Source organism: Bombyx mandarina, chromosome 22, assembly GCF_030267445.1.
Source record: "Bombyx mandarina strain Sakado chromosome 22, ASM3026744v2".
NCBI lineage: Eukaryota > Metazoa > Arthropoda > Insecta > Lepidoptera > Bombycidae > Bombyx > Bombyx mandarina.
In genome coordinates, this window is record NC_143228.1 from 8,740,592 (window position 1) to 8,758,360 (window position 17,769).

Sequence of the window (17,769 nt, forward strand, 5' to 3'; positions counted from 1 at the left end):
CAAAGGCAATAAAAAAAAAATAATGGAAGTATGACCTTATTGCAGAAAAACAGTTTACGTTTACTTGTATGGGATGAAACTTACAAGAAGACTCTTAGATAGGTATAGGAGTTCGTGGTTCAGGGTATCAATTTGTCGAAAAGTGATAGAGGGATCAAAATACACTCAATGACGTACCTTTTGTCAGTTTAGATAAACCATCGATAATCGACTAATTTTCATAATTGACCTACAGAGCCCAACTGTTTGAAAAAACTTCAGAACCATAGATAATATATTTAATTTACAAGTTGTAGATCGTCATAGATAATACACTCAAAGAACGATTTCAGAAAAAAAACTCTATGGTTGTTCTGCAAGTCTAAAGCAAGGGTTTTCTCCTACAAACAATTTTTTAACGCTGTTTCTTGTTAAAGATTTGATCGTAATAGTGATTGATATTACTAAAAAAAATACAATAGTAATTTCTCGTAAAAAAATATAATTTTCATTGATAGTTAAATCGGAATTTTGACATTTTGTTGCTGTTCTAGTTACTCGTGCAAATGGATGATTCTGTAACTTCACCAGGTATGTTTCAAATAAACTTATTGTTAAAAAATCATTGTTTTGTGTGATATGTTCTTCATATACTTAGTATATTGTAGGTCATAAAATGGCAGATTCGGCGTCCGAAAGTGACTCCAGTTCACTTGACGGTGGCGCAATGCTTCCTCCGAGTACTGTTTCTCGTGATCAACTACAGAAAAGAATTGAATCTCTACAGCAACAAAATAGGTATGTTCAATATTTGAACAGATACCATCTTGAAGACTCATGTTCGATAACATATGCTAAGAGAATAGATATAACATTACACTTTTAGTGTTGTTTCTAAGATGTGACTTTTACTTGTAGAGTTTTGAAAGTGGAGTTAGATACTTACAAACTTCGTGTGAAAGCTTTGCAAGAAGAAAACCGGTCTTTGAGACAAGCATCAGTTTCAATTGTAAGTAAAACCAATTAGTTGTTTTTATGACTGATTTGATGCCACAGATGTTAGCCCTGCCAGCTGGGCTGAGTATTTTTTTTTTTTATTTTTTTTTTTTTATTGCTTAGATGAGTGGACGAGCTCACAGCCCATCTGGTGTTAAGTGGTTACTGGAGCCCATAGACATCCACAACGTAAATGCGCCACCCACCTTGAGATATAAGTTCTAAGGTCTCAAGTATAGTTACAACGGCTACCCTACCCTTCAAACCGAAACGCATTACTGCTTCACGGCATATAGGCGGTGTGGTGGTACCCACCCATGCAGACTCACAAGAGGTCCTACCACCAGTAATTATGCAAATTTTAATTTTGCGGGTTTCATTTTTATTACACGATGTTATTCCTTCACCGTGGAAATCAATCGTGAACATTTGTTGAGTACGTATTTCATTAGAAAAATTGGTACCCGCCTAAGATTCAAACACTGGGGCATCGATCAACACGAATGCATTGGACGTCTTATCAGTAAGGCCGCGACGACTTCACACGAATGCACCGGACGTCTTATCCGTTAGGCCACGATGACTTCATACAAATGCACCGGACGTCTTATCTGTTAGGCCACAACGACTTTGTGGACTCATTTCCATTGGGCACATTAAACAAACATTTGTTTGCTCTTTGTCTGGGTTTTTTAAATATTTATATGTATACATTTATTCAAAAGTATTTAAGTTAAGTGGGTATCATAGCCCATAGACATTGAAACATGAATACAGCCAACCTGTTTGGGTTTTGAGGTGTATTTCTCAATCATGTGGCAATTATGTAAATTTTTTGCAGCTTTGATTTTATTATACTATGTTATCTCATAACTGTCAATATGTCACTGAGATATTTTTCAATAAAGTCTAAAATCTATTTCATTAGAAAAATTGGGACAGGCTTGAGGGATTTCAACAAAGGTTGCGTTGCTCAATTTAATTACACCATGCGCCTTATCCTCCAGGCGTTAAAAACTTTTATCTACTTATTGTTATCTCCCAATAAGATGTGTGGAAGATAGCATTTTATTCTTAGATTCTCAATTTGTTTATTTCTCAATTTAAAATTTATATTGTTTATGATGAAGTCCTATTATTTAATTTACAGCAAGCAAAAGCTGAACAAGAGGAAGAATATATATCTAATACATTGCTGAAAAAAATACAAGCTTTAAAGAAAGAAAAAGAGACATTAGCACATCACTATGAGCGTGAAGAGGAATGCCTTACTAATGATTTATCAAGAAAATTAAATCAGGTAATTCAGCTACATACAGCTTTTTTCCCCCTAGTAAACTGCCCATAGTTTTTCAAATGATAAAAAAATATATTTCAATATAGAGATGTGGTAGTTTTGTCCGACATATTATTATAAAATCTATAGATGATTTGTACTTTGCAAGAGTTTTTGTGAGTGGGTGGGGTGTGGATCATCTGTTCTTGTGTTAGTGGTTTCACCAATTATTAATGTATTTCTACAGATTTTTGGTCAGTGAAAAAATGTTTTTGGCCATAAGATTTTTGGCAAAACCATTGTGGAATAGATTAAATTGTTGACCTGATCTACATCATTTGCTGGCTTTAACAACAAACAAAAAAATTATAATAGTTCTTATGACAAGTCAAAAAAAAAACAATGCATGCATATTTTCAGGAAAGCTTTTTTTTATTTCTCATCACCATTTAAAAAAGAATAGGATTTACCTAGTTTTTATTTTTAAAAAATCAGGTCATTTTTGTGTTTACCTTTAAAAATGATTTGGTTCAGAAATTACCTTTTTACTTCCTGTGTAATTATTTTTGTTTCTCTTGAAACAGTGTTACTGACACTAATGGATGTCAGCAATACACAGCCAATGTTCTACCTGCTGTCATGAACTCTATAAGCTTTGTTTGAAGAAGGGCATGTCTGTCATAGTGCTGGGTGAACAACAGTGAACAGAGTTAATTAAGTTCATTTAAAAGTAGGATAATACATGGCAAAAATGATCTTATGAAATTGTGAATAAACAACTGAAGTGTTTCCAGGCAGTACTGATGAATTTGGCTGGTGATACAATAATTTAAAAGATTACCAAATAGAATAAAACAGAAAGAACCAACATTTGGATTGTAAATTATTTAACTTATTATTATCAGTAATTGATGCTCTTTTTGTTAGCATTTATACTTGAAAATAAGAAACCTACAATAATTAGATTAGGACTACTTTTGTGAGTTAATATCACATGTCTTTATTCTTACCAAATTTGAATTGTTTTTAATTCATTTCACCTGGAGAATTATCGAGATAGATGTTCAAGTGTACTAGTATCTAAAATATTTCAGTTGAGACAAGAAAAGTGTCGTCTTGAACAAACATTGGAACAAGAGCAGGAATGTTTGGTAAATAAATTGATGAGAAAAATAGAAAAACTTGAGGCTGAGACTCTTGCAAAGCAAACGAATTTGGAAAGACTGCGTAGAGAAAAGGTAACATGATAATAAAATATGATAGTTTAGTTGTTTTATTCAATAAGTAGTATAAGAAGTATTGCTCAACAAACCGAATGGACATGCAAATATCTATATATTAATACGTGAAGCAAAAACGTTGTATCCCTTTTTACTAAACTTGCGCGGTCGGAGGAGTGTGAAATTTTCCACACTTATAGAGAATATAGAGAAGAAGTGCACAATGGTAATTTTTTTTTTTAATATTGCGTAAAAGATACATTAAATCAATAAAGAAAACATTACACACACTACATACCATGTATTTGACGCACACACGCATGTATACTATTTATTGTCAAACTTTTGTTCTTGACGTCTGTTGTCAAATTGAGATTATAGTTGGATTTTTTATTAGACGAAGTAAACTGACGTTTACTGTGTTGTCAGTTTTTGATGAAATAAAAATAGTGTTGTGACAAAGTGAACGATTGAAAAAACTCCTGAATTAATGAAATTGCCTCGATTGTCTAGTGAATAGTTAGTGTGCCGAACTGCCGATATCGGGCACGGGGTTCGAATTTTAGCCGTGCTTTGTACATACCAACGAGTTTTCGACGAAACATTGTGTTCCTATGGTATCTACCTGTACTGAATACCGAGTGTTTTAAACATTAAGAAAAACATTGCGAGGAAGCTTGTAAGACTGTCCTATTTCCAATGCATCATATAGTTGAAACTATAGATGTATAAAATATAACAATTATAGGTACATAGGTAATGAAAATAAAAAAAAACTGATTGTAGTTACATACTACTAGTAACATATTATTATATTGGATCACTTTAATACAATTTTATTGTAAAATATAAATAATATTCTTTTATAGTTTGAAATTAATGAGTAACTCTTCACACTCATTGTTCATTTATGTGATTGAACGAGAACTGAACGCATCACTATTACTTTAAATATAGCAACATTATTTCACAAAGTGACATTAGCTACTGTCAGCTGGCTTCGTCTAATTAAAAATCCGACTATAAATGTGTTGTTGTTGTGTTGTTGATAAATTTGTTAATATTTTTTATAGTGTAGTCTTGGCGAAATTTGTGATTATAGAAGTATAAAATACAATCATAATAGTGTACACACTTACAATTCCAATTAATTATAGTCGAATTTCGACTACTGCGGGACCTCTAGTTATTGTTAATTCTACAGCACAAAACCTCTAATTAATGAATTAGCAAGAAAGGTCGAGTTTGAAGTGTCTAGTTGTGTAGTCAGTCTTATATCAAATGTGAAATTAGTCTGCATTTACTGATTAGACTATTGAAACACAACTATCACTAATACCTTTTTGATGCCATCAATTACCATTACACATCCTCTAAATTCCTGCTTCACAACTTTATGTTGATGTTGTGTTGGAGCCTAGCCCTGAGTTACGTACCTTTGTGCACCATTTTACGTTTTATGTATGGAATATTGCTTAGAAAAATTATTTTGCTCAAGAAGATTAACATAAACTTAAACATTAATTCTCAACAAAATATTCCAGGTTGAATTAGAGAATACATTAGAACAAGAGCAAGAAGCGCTTGTGAATAGACTTTGGAAGCGAATGGACAAGCTAGAGGCTGAAAAACGTTCGCTGCAGATAAGATTGGATCAACCAGTTTCCGATCCCGCAAGTCCTAGGTGAAAATCTTGATATAATTATAAACAGACATGCATTGTATTTTACAAAGTTTCTTGACTAAAAAAACTTTAATCGTTTAATTATATGTCTTATAATTTCAATGCTTCGAATACATATATTTACTGTTTTCTTATATGACCAAATTTTTTTTTGTCAACATTTGCATTTATTCGTTGTGCCAATTAGTACCTAATATGTATTATACCATTTTAAACAAAAAGAAGTCGAAGCGTTAAACGTATCTGATATTTTCGAAACAAGCCAAATTGCCTCCAATATATATATCTCATTAAAATGGCAACCTGATTTGTAGCTATAGCCCGTTATAGATTGAGATCAGCACCAATACAACTACAAATGCTCACTAATACTGAACAAATTATGTATTAGCGACGACTGAACATTTCTTAATTTTTCACAAAAGAACATCTCTATTGTAACTACAACTAAAACAGTTAAAACCAAGGGATATCAAATATCCTAAGGCGAATTTTTTTTTGTAGGTAACTTTAGTAGTGTTCATTTGGCTATACTTTTGTCATAGAAAGGTTGACTCAATATTGTCCCACCTACATTTTTCATCTATCAGGCAGGATGGTAGAATCAGTAAAGCCCAATATTATATGAGTTAGGTAAAAGCAATAAAGAGAAACATTATGCTTAGTGCTGCAGTCGAATGTTCATGACCCTTATCTACCCTCTTACTGAGAGTACAGGGTATAAGGTAATCATGTAGCTGAACAGTTATTATGATATTGCTTCCAAACAGATTTGTTGATTCACTACATTCTTCGTAGTGTAGCCGCATTACAATAGTATTGTGATTTCCACCTTCTAAATCGATCTGGCTGACCAGATCTATGGGCATCATCCACTTTTCGTGAGAAAGCAATCTGAAGCTTGTTAACATTACATAATCTGTGTTACATGCCGTAAAATATGTTTTGGAAATTTATACCTATTTTATCTTTTCCATACAACGAACCAAAAATGTCTTGTGTTCAGTTTATTTTTTGAACTTAGGATTTTTCTTTAAAAAGTTCCAAGTGTTAATTGAAACAACCGAAAAATTGTATATCAAAATGAACTGGATATTAAACAATTAAAGTGTTTTTTAAATCGTTTATTAATTTGATTTACTTTGCATGATTGATTGCCTTTCAATCATAACTTGAATTATAATAATACAATACAATAAAAGCTTCATATTTTATTATTTCTTGTCTAGCTTATTCAATTAAATGTACCCAATAATTTTGCTTTAAAGTAAACCATATTATTATTTGTTTTGAATTAACATAACACGTAGAGGTTGTAACTATATTTGTTCACTGTATATTATATCACATCTTTTTGTTTATGTGTAATTAAACATGTTTGTCACGATTAATGAATGCATATTCTTGCTAGGGACATTAGTAATGGTGACACAGCATCTAATCTCAGCAATCACATCCAGACCCTTCGTTCTGAGGTCGTCAAATTAAGGTAAAAATTTCATTTACATTCATCAAAATGTTATCTAATTAGTACGTAACTTATGCAGGCGCTGTAACTTTATAACACCATTAGCCCGAGTTATTGTATAATGGCTTAGGTCGTATCATAATAAGCCGTCGCGAATGGGTACCATTATTCTACATGTTTGTTTCGGTCTGAAGGATAAGGTAGCCTTGTTATAACAGTATTGCGATTTCCACTTTTATTTCGATGTGGCCGACAGCTTTCATTGTCTATGGACTTCTGTCCAACCAAACACGAGATGGACGGTGAGATCAGCAGTCCGTCAATACAAAAAAAAAACTTTTAAACATGACGCTATCATATTTAAAGGTCATAGACATAGTCCTTAAGTTACTTCATAGTTTTATTCATATTTTCGAGCCGTGTCAACGCAACTTTACTAAAACCATATGGTGTTTTTTTTGATAGGTGTTAAAAATCTCGTTTCGAAATCTATTCAGTGCCGATTGCCATAGTTGAAAAACCACAGATCAATGTACTGACCATCCTTTACACAATTTGGCATAACATGAGTTAGAGCATTTTCCCTCGCAGGCTTAAATAAGCGTGAAAATAAAACGCAATTCTCGAAAAAATGAAAAGAATAAAAGCAAGGCTTCGTTTCGTCTTCCATTTTTACAGCTAGAATGTCTTTAATATTATATTTTTTTTTCAAAATACAATGGAATAGATTTTCATTTATATCCGTTTATCAAATTTACACAAATGACGCTGTACTACTAATGGGTTTATACATCTAAACCTCACGTGCGATTACTTCAATTCAGTATAGAAATTATTCGTACGCGCTAAATGAGTTTTAAACTCGATTTTTTTATATTGCGTATAATAGTGAAAGCTCTCCCGGACCACCTGATTTTCAGCTGTTATCGGATACCGTAAACATCATAATGTGAATGCACCGCCCGACTACATATGAAACCGAAATCTCAATTGTTTAGTGTAACGGATGACCCATCCTTAAAAACGGAACTCGTGCACTGTTTCGCGGCAGAGATAGATAAAGCGGCGGTACGTACCCGCGCGAGCTTACATTACGCCTTGTCACCAGTAGTAAATGACATAAAAACTAGTTTTATATAAGTGTAAGTAAAGGTTTCGATATTAATACTGCCAGTTCTTTTTCTGCAATATATCCATAAAATCACTGCCGGCTCTATCTATAGAAGTTTTAGTTATTCAGCCTTAGTTATTTATGCTCTGTTTTTCTGTGAGCACACAAACTGCATTAAAACCTTTAATAATGTGTACGTTATCTTAAATTTACAGAAATCAGTTGGCGGTGTCACAGAATGAAAATAAAGAGAAGATGCATCGGTTTGCTTTAGAAGAAAAACACATTAGGGAAGAAAATTTGCGTTTGCAAAGGAAACTCCAGCAAGAGGTGGAACGCCGCGAGGCGCTATGTCGCCATCTGTCCGAGAGCGAGTCCTCGCTGGAGATGGAAGAAGAAAGGCAATTTAATGAAACTTTCGGTGTGAGTTCGTCGTTCATTATTATTATTATATTACCACTTGCAATAAGTGGACTTTTTGACGGGAACACGGGGAGTGAAGTTTTGTGATTTGTTTTATTTTGTCTATTTAGTGTTTCTTCAGGTTTAAATGTGTAATAATGGTGGTTTATTAACTGTTTAGTATCTGGGAAAGTGCACAAATGTGCGAAAATGAAACAAAGCTGCAGAACGTAACATCTCTGGATCTCCAAAAAGTCCACTGAAAAAGTCTCAGTAAATGACCACCATTTTACTGAGATTATATTTCATCCCATATCATCTCATCTGATTTCATTTCATTTCATGCCATGTTTCATATTAATCAATTTCATTTCATTTCATAATATAATTTTTCATGTATAAAAGTTTTCATTAAAATTAAAATAAGACTTGACCTAAAGGTCTTAGCTACCAGGTCATAAAATCCCTTAATTTTTTTTTATTGCAAGTGTAAGTTTATCCAAGACCCTTTTTTAATAAATTCATCATGGTATACTAACGGTAACTGCGACTTCGTTCGTGAATATTTTTTTATCCAGTGGTAATAAAATGATATAACGGAACCAAATATTCGAACGTGTGATACCGCGCCCGCCGCCGCCTTACCCCCCCAGCTGAAACGGAGATCTCTGAGCCAGAAAGCACGTGCCCTAGGCGCGCGCAACGACGACCGGCAAAATATTGTAAATCTTATCTTTTCTCAACTCAGTTTGTTTTATTTTAGTTATTGTGTCCCTTAAAAACTACCTAAAACCTCATACACCTCAATGTTAACATCATTTCCATATCTTCTTCGCAAAAACCCCTAAACACCGAACTCTCAAAAACTCAAAAGCCCAGCCAGTCGGATTTTTAGTGTTAAAATGTAGCAAAAAATATAATGAAAAAATTATAGTTTAAAAATAAATTTAAATTTTAAAGTTTCGGTATTTAATCTATACATATAAATAAAATTAGAGTGTCTGTTTGTAGTATTGAAATAACCGCTTTTTACTACATGCATATGAATATATATATACGGTACATACACCAAAATAACATTTTTTACAATTTTTGTCTGCCTCTCTGTCTGTCTGTTTGTTCCGGCTAATCTCTGGAACCGCTGCAGCGATTTTGACGGGACTTTCACTGACAGGTAGCTGATGATATAAGGAGTAACTTAGGCTACTTTTTTTAGAATAGCATCGTACCGCGCGCAACATGGCGGGCTTCGCCTATCAATAATAAAGTTTAATGTTTCCGAAGCAAAGCGAGGGCGGGTCGCTAGTTTGTTAAATACAACGCAAGTTGACTAGCCCGTTGAACGTTGGGTTTACAATACAGGCGCGGTCACGCAGCGTGTCGTCGCCGGGTGGGTCGCGCCCGCTGTCGCCATACGCCTCCCCCCTGCTACCCAGCGGGGCCGGCTTGCGCCCGGGACTACACCTCAATGCACAGGTATGTAAGCACCGTTTACAAAAAAATAACATCACATCGTAGGTAATAATTTACTGGTGGTAGGACCATAGATAATACACATAAATTAGTCTGTGGTTTTAGAAGTCGTCGTGGCCTAAAGGATAAGACGTCCGTTGCATTCGTGTCTAGCGATGCGACGGTGTGTGAATCCCGCAGGCGGGTACCAATTTTTCTGATGAAATACGTACTTGTCAAAAATGTTCACGATTGACTTGCACGGTGAAGGAATAACATCGTGTAATAAAAATCAAACCCGCAAAATTTTTGTAACTATACTGAGACCTAAGAACTTATAACTCAAGGTGGGTGGCGCATTTATGTTGTAGATGTTTATGGGCTCCAGTTACCACGTAACACCAGGTAAGCTGTGAGCTCGTCCACCCATTTAAGCAGTAAAAAAAAATTTAAAAAGGTTATAATAAGCAACTCGAGCACTCAACCAAAATGTTTACGGGCGTCGACCACTAGATGGCTTCGCTTCGATTAGTTTCTCATTCCTCCTGTAGATGACAGTAACATTTACCGATCCTATATTTTATTTTTAATGAAGGATGTTGTAAATTTTTAAAAATCACAAATTTTAATCAATTTGTCTATAATAAACAAAGACTTGCATGATTTTTATTTTTTTTACTTTCTGTGTTTAGTTATACAATAATTAAATGCCTTAACTTTAACAACATATAAGCATAGGGGCATCCGCTACAAGAAATCGCTAGTTTCCCTACAAAAAAAAATTTGTCTTAAAGTATTGCAGTTTCAAGGCCCTGGGTAGCACCTCTTGTGAGTCCGCACGGGCTACTGGTGGTAGGACCTCTTATGAGTCCGCACGAGTAGGTACCACCACCCTGCCTATTTTAACCGTGAAGCATTAATGCGTTTCGGTTTGAAGAGTGGGGCAGCCTTTGTACTGAGACCTTAGAAACGCATTACTGCTTCACGGCAAAAATAGGCGGGATGTTGGTACCTACCCGTGCGGACTCACAAGAGGTCCTACCACCAGTGATTACGCAAATTATAATTTTGCGGGTTTCATTTTTATTACACGATGTTATTCCTTAACCGTGGAAATCAATCGTGAACATTTGTTGAGTACGTATTTCATTAGAAAAATTTGTACTCGCCTGAGATTCGAACACCGGTGCATCGCTCAACACGAACGCACCGGACGTCTTATCCGTTAGGCCACGACGACTTCAAAATTGTATTTATTAGTGACATTACAAATGTACGTGGCACAGGGTCGTCGTCCGAGCGACAGGTTCGTGAAGCCAGCGGTGCCGGCGGGCGCGCCGCTGCCGGGGCGGGAGGCGGGGGGGCCGGCGCCGCCCTCGCTACTGCAGCCCGCCAGTCCCATGGACACCTCCTCGAAAGACTAAACGCGCCGTATGATGCGGGACCTCACGCGTCTACAAACGCGAAGAAACCACAATCCTCCTCGAGCCTGATTCCTACCGCGTTGTCCCGCCTCGCTTCGACCTCGATTGATATTGATCGCAATGAACGTAAACTCATTTGCTGACTTGTGACGTTTCGAACAGCGCTGCCCGTTTGAAGGCGCGAATTTAAATTGCTCACTGCCCACGTCGATCGCGAATCCGCTTTATATTTACATATTTCTTTGAAAGTACATATACGTTTTTGTTCGTTTAAACTTCTTCTTAGTCGCGTTTCGAATTTATAAATTTGTATCGAAATATAAATCGAATAAAAATATGAAACGTCAATTTCCCGTTTATTAATTCGCTTGGAGCTTTATTATTATACCCTATATATGACAAAATTCTGATTTCAGAATATATGTATAATCCATTTTTGTGTAAAATTTGTCAATTTTTATGCGTTGGCCACGATTGGTGAATTTATTCAAAAACGATAAATAGTAATAAAACATACACGTGATGAAGACTCCATGGTCGCCTTTTTTTTCAATGGAAATGTTGATAAATTATTAGAACTGTTCGTAATTTATGAAATACACTTAATAAATAAAAATAAAGATATTTTACGGTATTGCTTTCTAAAACATAATTGCTTCTGAGACACGTAGCTTAATTAAGGTTATAAGGCAGCTTAGAGTATGTTGGGCGGAAAAAATTAAAAATTACTTGAGACTATCATTTTAATTAAAATCCACCACATGGAGTAGTCTTTATTAACTTCAACACGTTATAATGGACAGGGCAGTAAAAAAAATCGGTGAAATATAAATGAAGTAGTGTTACATTGCACACAATGTAACATAATAAAAATGACCTGAAGCGCGAGATCCTTGGTTCAGATTCAGGACATACTCCGACACGTATTGTAAATATCCATACTAATCAATGTATATAACGCGAAAGTGAGTTGGTTTGTTTGTTACGCTTTCACCTCTTAAGTACGCAACCAATTATCATTACATTCGGCATATGTGTAAGGTTACAGAAAAGGGCACAGTTATCTATCATCTAGAAAAAAAAAAATAATGGAGACACGGGTAAAAGCTAGTAATTAAATATTCATAATCTAATAGTGATAATTGGAATGAAGTTTCTTAATTCAGCTTGCTCTTGGAGTTGATAAAAATCGTTACGTGAGAGAAAAACGTTACGGCCCTCCGTGTGACTTTCTGTCCCCTTCTATCTCTATCTCTGTCCCTTTCTATTTTGCGCTTGTTTGTGCGTGCTAGTATCGAGGTCGGAGCAGACGAGCATTATGCACGGCCGATTGTATATTATGTACCCTCAATATTAAATTGATGTTTCGCTGTTGCAAATTTAAAATCTCTTATGTGAAATTTTGCGCCAAAAATAAATTATCATATAATTATTGTGAAAGCTATTCTGAATACCTATACTCAGCAAAAACTCAAATGTGCATATCACAATATTTCACTTTATTACGCGTCAATCTTAAAAAAACCCTAAGTGTTAGTTTGCATTTTATTGTAGATCATTGATTTTATTGTATTCTAATATATGTGCTAAAAATATTGCATTTTTTTTTCAGTAGGTAGTTTTATTAGAATTTCTCGAAAACTACATTTATACACATAAGAGATTTCAAATTTGCAAACGACGATTTGTTTTATTTAAATATAAATTCAGTACTGTATTAAACATTATCAATTAATATTTAACCTAAAAAATATTATATGTTTTTTTTTATTATGAATACATTATGATAATAAAGATTTTCGTTCCGGAAAAGGGTCTTCGAACTCCACCCTTTTATTTATTTATTTATTAACATAAATCGCCTGGACTTGCTAAGTTTTGTCCCTTTCATTACATACACATTTTCGTTTTTCTATATTTGAATGAAATGAAACAAAGTTGATTAGTATGAAATTAATTATGGAATGAGTGAGATGGGATGTTATGAAATAACCTCCCAGTAAAATGATTAAAATACGATGGACTCGTTTGAAGAACCCAAAAAGCCACATTTTCCGGTTTGTACACTTATGTATTTTCAGAGATATTAAACGGTTAATAAGACACCAATATTAAATGATAAATAATAATAAAAAAATAAATTGCCAACATAATATAATTCACAGAACTTTATTGGTTAGCTGGATAGCCTTGAGGCTATTTCAGCGTAACCTTAACTAGTAGGTGAGCTCACGGGGCTTAAACCTGACGACGTTGCTAACACGTGTTCCAACGAAAAAATCGTATAATTAATATTATTTTTCGTCTAATATACTCGACTACTTTCGGCTACGGGGCGAGCCTCGTACACCTCGTAATAAATCGATAGTACCAATAATTTGTCAACATTCCCATTCCGTAGCGTAGTCCTAGATAGTTTAGATAATTATTAACAAAATATATCCGGGCTTAAAGAAATTGCGGCAGTGGGTTTTATGTTATAAGGCTGTGTAATAATATATCTTTGTGTTTACTATTAAAGATATAATAATTTGTAAAACATAATTTATAGGAATGCTCTCGGTATCTTGCATATTGATTTTTTTTTTTAAATGAAAACGGAATGTGATTGGATTACATTTCAAAAGCGTTCAACACAATATCTGAAGTAACGTTGTTATCGAGAGCACACCATCAGGTTTGAGGTGAATCCTACTCCTACACAACGAAAATATGATTGATAAATAAATATTATTGTTATGTATGTTATAATGTGCCCTCAAGGGAATTGTTGTGTTCGATGTTTACTTGTGGGAGTAGTGAATTTTGTTCTCGAACTTAATCATGCAAATATTCACGTAACTTTTTTTTTCATGTTATAATAAAAAAATAAATAATGCGCATAAATATTTTGTTTGGGTTTTTCTTAACCTTTTATTTAGTGGACTACACTAGGCGATGGGTAGAAGTGCTTAAAGTCTAGCGTAGACGGAGAGCGAACTCTCCACATTCAAGGGCATGAGTGCAGAGGTGATATATGATAGGCCTGAATGGAAAAAAACAGGACATGCTTCGCCGATTCCACAGTGGAATAAGGGCAAGAAAAAGAAGTTATGGCAAACTGATCATGGACGAGTAGAACTTTCCTGCCTATTTCAGTGGGTAATCAGTCATGCTTTTCGATTTGAGGGCAATTTTAGTAAATTTCACGTTATGGTGTTTATGGACTTGTGACAGACTCCGGTACCGCTCGACACTTACTTTCTAAGATAACTAAACAATGCGTAGATATATGTGTATTCTTCCGCTCCATTCTAGAGACCAGCTCAAAGTTTCCATTGTCTCAATTGTATAGTTTTTCCCTACCTATTCGCTGGTAGCCTAAGCGGTTATTCTACCTACGCCCGAATGAGTAGGTGAGCTCACGGACTCAACCTCAGAGAATTTGCTAACACTAGTCCTAGCAAGACCAGTGTTCGCGACCCACAGAAGATCTGGCGAGAAACTCCGTGGGCTGTCTGTGGGCTATTGTATACGGTCAAGGATGCCCCACTCTTGAGTCTGGGAAATTTTGCTGCTGAAAGCTTGGCAATAGTTAGTAAACAAAAAAATCAGATTATAAAGAGAGGAGAAAATGGTACTTAAAAAAAGTAGATAAGAAAGTACCTTAACTACTATTATTTTATTTATTAATATTGTGATAATTTAGATTTTTATCTTGGGTTGTATCCATTCAAACAAGATGCTAATAGTTTTTGTCATGTGTAGCTATATCACAGACTTTATTTACATAACCGATTTTATTTTGTTTGTCATTATAGTAAACTTGCTTTTGCCTGTCATTTTGACACTAGTGTTCGATAATTGAAACGACTTGCTGATGAGCTAGATTTGGTTTGGTTAATCGATATCTCCCTGTGCTTATCTTAATAACATGCTTGTAATTGCGAAGTACACCATAGTAATAACATTCCGTGCTGCGACGACGTTGGTGGTAGGTAAAAGTAGGTACCTAATGAGAATTACAGCAACGAATAATATTATATGTTTGATAATTGTTTTGAAACGATTATGTACGAACTTTCGAGTTTTATACTATTATTATACTGATGCTGTTCGTTTCCCTGGAAAACGTTCGAGAATATTGATTTGAATGTATTTATCTAGAAAATTTTGTTCCGGTCTTCAGGATTTGAATCTTGTCGGTGTGCCATTACTCATTCGGAAAATTGGGCTTCTTATCCAACAGAAATGGAAATGAAATGGTTCAAATGGTTCATTCACTTAATTATATAAATATCTACATACTAACCTGAAACAATTTCAAGTACCTACTGCATGTTCACAAGAATGCAAATCTAACGAAAGGTTGATGTTTGTTTGGATATTTAGTTTACCTTTGGCGGCGGGTTGGAATATCATCGATTTTTGTGCCGCTCGCTTCCATCGGCATTTCCAATGTTCAAAGAAATAATCGTAGTTTTACAAACGTGTCATAAAACTGAGCAAACCTCGCCATGAACAGGATAAGGTATATTTCTGTTTGTCTTGGACGCTGCTGGGCTACAGGTAAAGTGATTTGCATAATACCTCCCACGGTGATTCTTTGTAAATAGCTTATTAATATTTTAGTTATGTAAAGCGTAATGGTGGAGTCGAATAAGCAAATTACTAAATGCATGCAAGGATTCATTTACGCTGAAAGGAAACGGGCCGTCGCGGCGTCGTCATGCTAAACTAAAACTGTAAATAATGTTTATTATTGATTAACTAATCCTTTGTAATTCCTTTTTTTTTAATAAGAGTCTCATTTGAACTATTAGGTACCAATAATTTAAAACTAAAATAGACAAATCGGTCACGTCGTTCTCATGATGCGATTACCAACGAACAACATTTATTTTTTATTTTTATATAGGTAGGTATATTTTCTTATGATCAAACAGCTGCTGTTTTCATTGAAAATTACACTAGTCTTCAAATTACAAATATCAAACACGATCTGCTTGCTATTGCTATACAGAGTATTAAAGAAGTCATAATGTCTATGATGTGCGCTATGACATGTCCTTCTTCAAGCGAGGCTTGTGGAGAGTACTTAATGGTAGGTAGCGGTCTGGCTCTGCCCCTGGCATTGCTGAAGTCCATGGGTGACGCTAACCACTCACCATCAAGTGAGCCGTATGCTCGTCTGCCTACAAGGATAAAATTACAATTGAAATAGGCATGTGCAAAGCACTATTATTACTTTCTCCCCTGATTGTCAACCCGTATTCTGTTTCATAGTTATCATTGAGTTTTTAATGAATTTATGGCAATCATTTTTTTTTGTTTTTCATAAAACAGATAAGGTTAAAATAACTTTTTTCGTGTTTGTCATTCGACTTCCTTTTGTTTTTCTTATAAAATTTTAGTGGTTATAATAAGTATGGTATATAATAAATACCTAGGTTTTTTTAAATGTCAAAATCAAAAGAATGATATGTTAAACACAAACAACGCCTTAAATCAAATTTTCGTCATTTCGGTCATCGTGCGAACGATAATAACCATATTATAATTTAAATTTGAGAAGCATGACGATTGTAAAATGTTAGGAGTTCTCAATAGTGCGAAGCGGTAATTTATCCCAATAATAACTTTCTGCTGTATAAAGCACAGATGCGCCCTCATATTGTGTACTGATTCCATCTACCTATACTATTTCCATTTGACAACATATAGAAGAGGCACGTCTAAATTGTAAATAATGCTATTCTCATGGATCGTTTAGAACCTCTAAACTTACGGATGGATTTCGGTTCGGTTTGTGTTTTGCAACGTACCTACTTCCCAATTCCAGTCACCATTAGGAGGATCGTATCTTCGTCTATCTACCAAAGCAGTAAAAAAATGCAAAGCTTGGTTTTCTCTTTTGGTCTATTCTCCGAACTTTAAGACGAACAAAATACTCACATGAAAAGGAATTAAAATATCATCGATATCATATTTGACATTATTTTAAGCGTAGTGCTTGAAATACCCTTAAGAACGTAATTCGATTTGTACTGATTCCACTCTCAGTTTGGAAAATATAATATGTAATTAATATTACGTTGCTATGTCTTCCTTTTCACTGATCATTATCTATGTATTATAACAAATAAAATTCGATGTGTTTATGCTTGTATATTCCCTAAAGGCTATCAAATGGTTGGACCGATTTCGTTGAAATATTCAGGAAATCTTGAATTTTGTAAATTTGGTAGTGACTGAATCAAATTCTAATCAAAGATCGACCAGTAAAGCAGGCCGAGTTTGACTAATATAAAATACGCGCCTATCAATTTTTAAGTCCCCGAAATAAACAAATAAATAATGTTTCAAATTACTCAATTTCGTGGTTTTTGTACAATGTTGGGAGAAAGAATAAAAAGCAAGTATACTGGCAAATTCTTCGACGGGATTTTGACACTGAATTTTAAAATGAAGAAGTTAAAGAAATGATAAGCATTCGGAAAAAAAAACATTAATAATTCAAAGGGTTTTCATCTTAATAAAATAAAAACCATTTTTGGTTTCCGTTTTACTGGTGGTAGGACGTCTTGTGAGTCCGCACGGGACCCTGCCTATATCCACCGTGAGCACTAATACGTTTCGGTTTGAAGGGCGGGGCAGCCATTCTACTGTACTGAGACCTAAGAACTCATATCTCAATGTAGGTGGCGGCATTTACGTTGTAGATATCTATGGGCTCCGGTAACCAGGTCCAGGTGGGCCGTGAGCTCGTTCACCCACA

General features: G+C 34.7%; 1 protein-coding gene across 3 annotated transcripts; it reads left to right on the forward strand.

Annotated features, from left to right (window-relative positions):
- Window positions 1-317: 317 nt before the first annotated feature.
- Window positions 318-13,903, forward strand: LOC114244249 (coiled-coil domain-containing protein 6). 3 transcript variants are annotated; one of them, XM_028176006.2, is made up of 10 exons: window positions 318-570; window positions 648-777; window positions 898-988; window positions 2,126-2,275; window positions 3,346-3,489; window positions 5,016-5,155; window positions 6,567-6,644; window positions 7,950-8,157; window positions 9,499-9,612; window positions 10,875-13,903. In XM_028176006.2, exons 1-10 carry the CDS (start codon window positions 546-548, stop codon window positions 11,010-11,012), a joined length of 1,218 nt encoding a protein of 405 aa, XP_028031807.2. In that variant the 5' UTR covers window positions 318-545; the 3' UTR covers window positions 11,013-13,903. The 3 variants fall into 3 exon arrangements, with proteins under 3 accessions (XP_028031807.2, XP_089592895.1, XP_089592896.1); XM_089736769.1 differs by having other exon boundaries at window positions 6,576-6,644; XM_089736770.1 differs by lacking the exon at window positions 6,567-6,644.
- The last annotated feature ends 3,866 nt before the right edge of the window (window positions 13,904-17,769 follow it).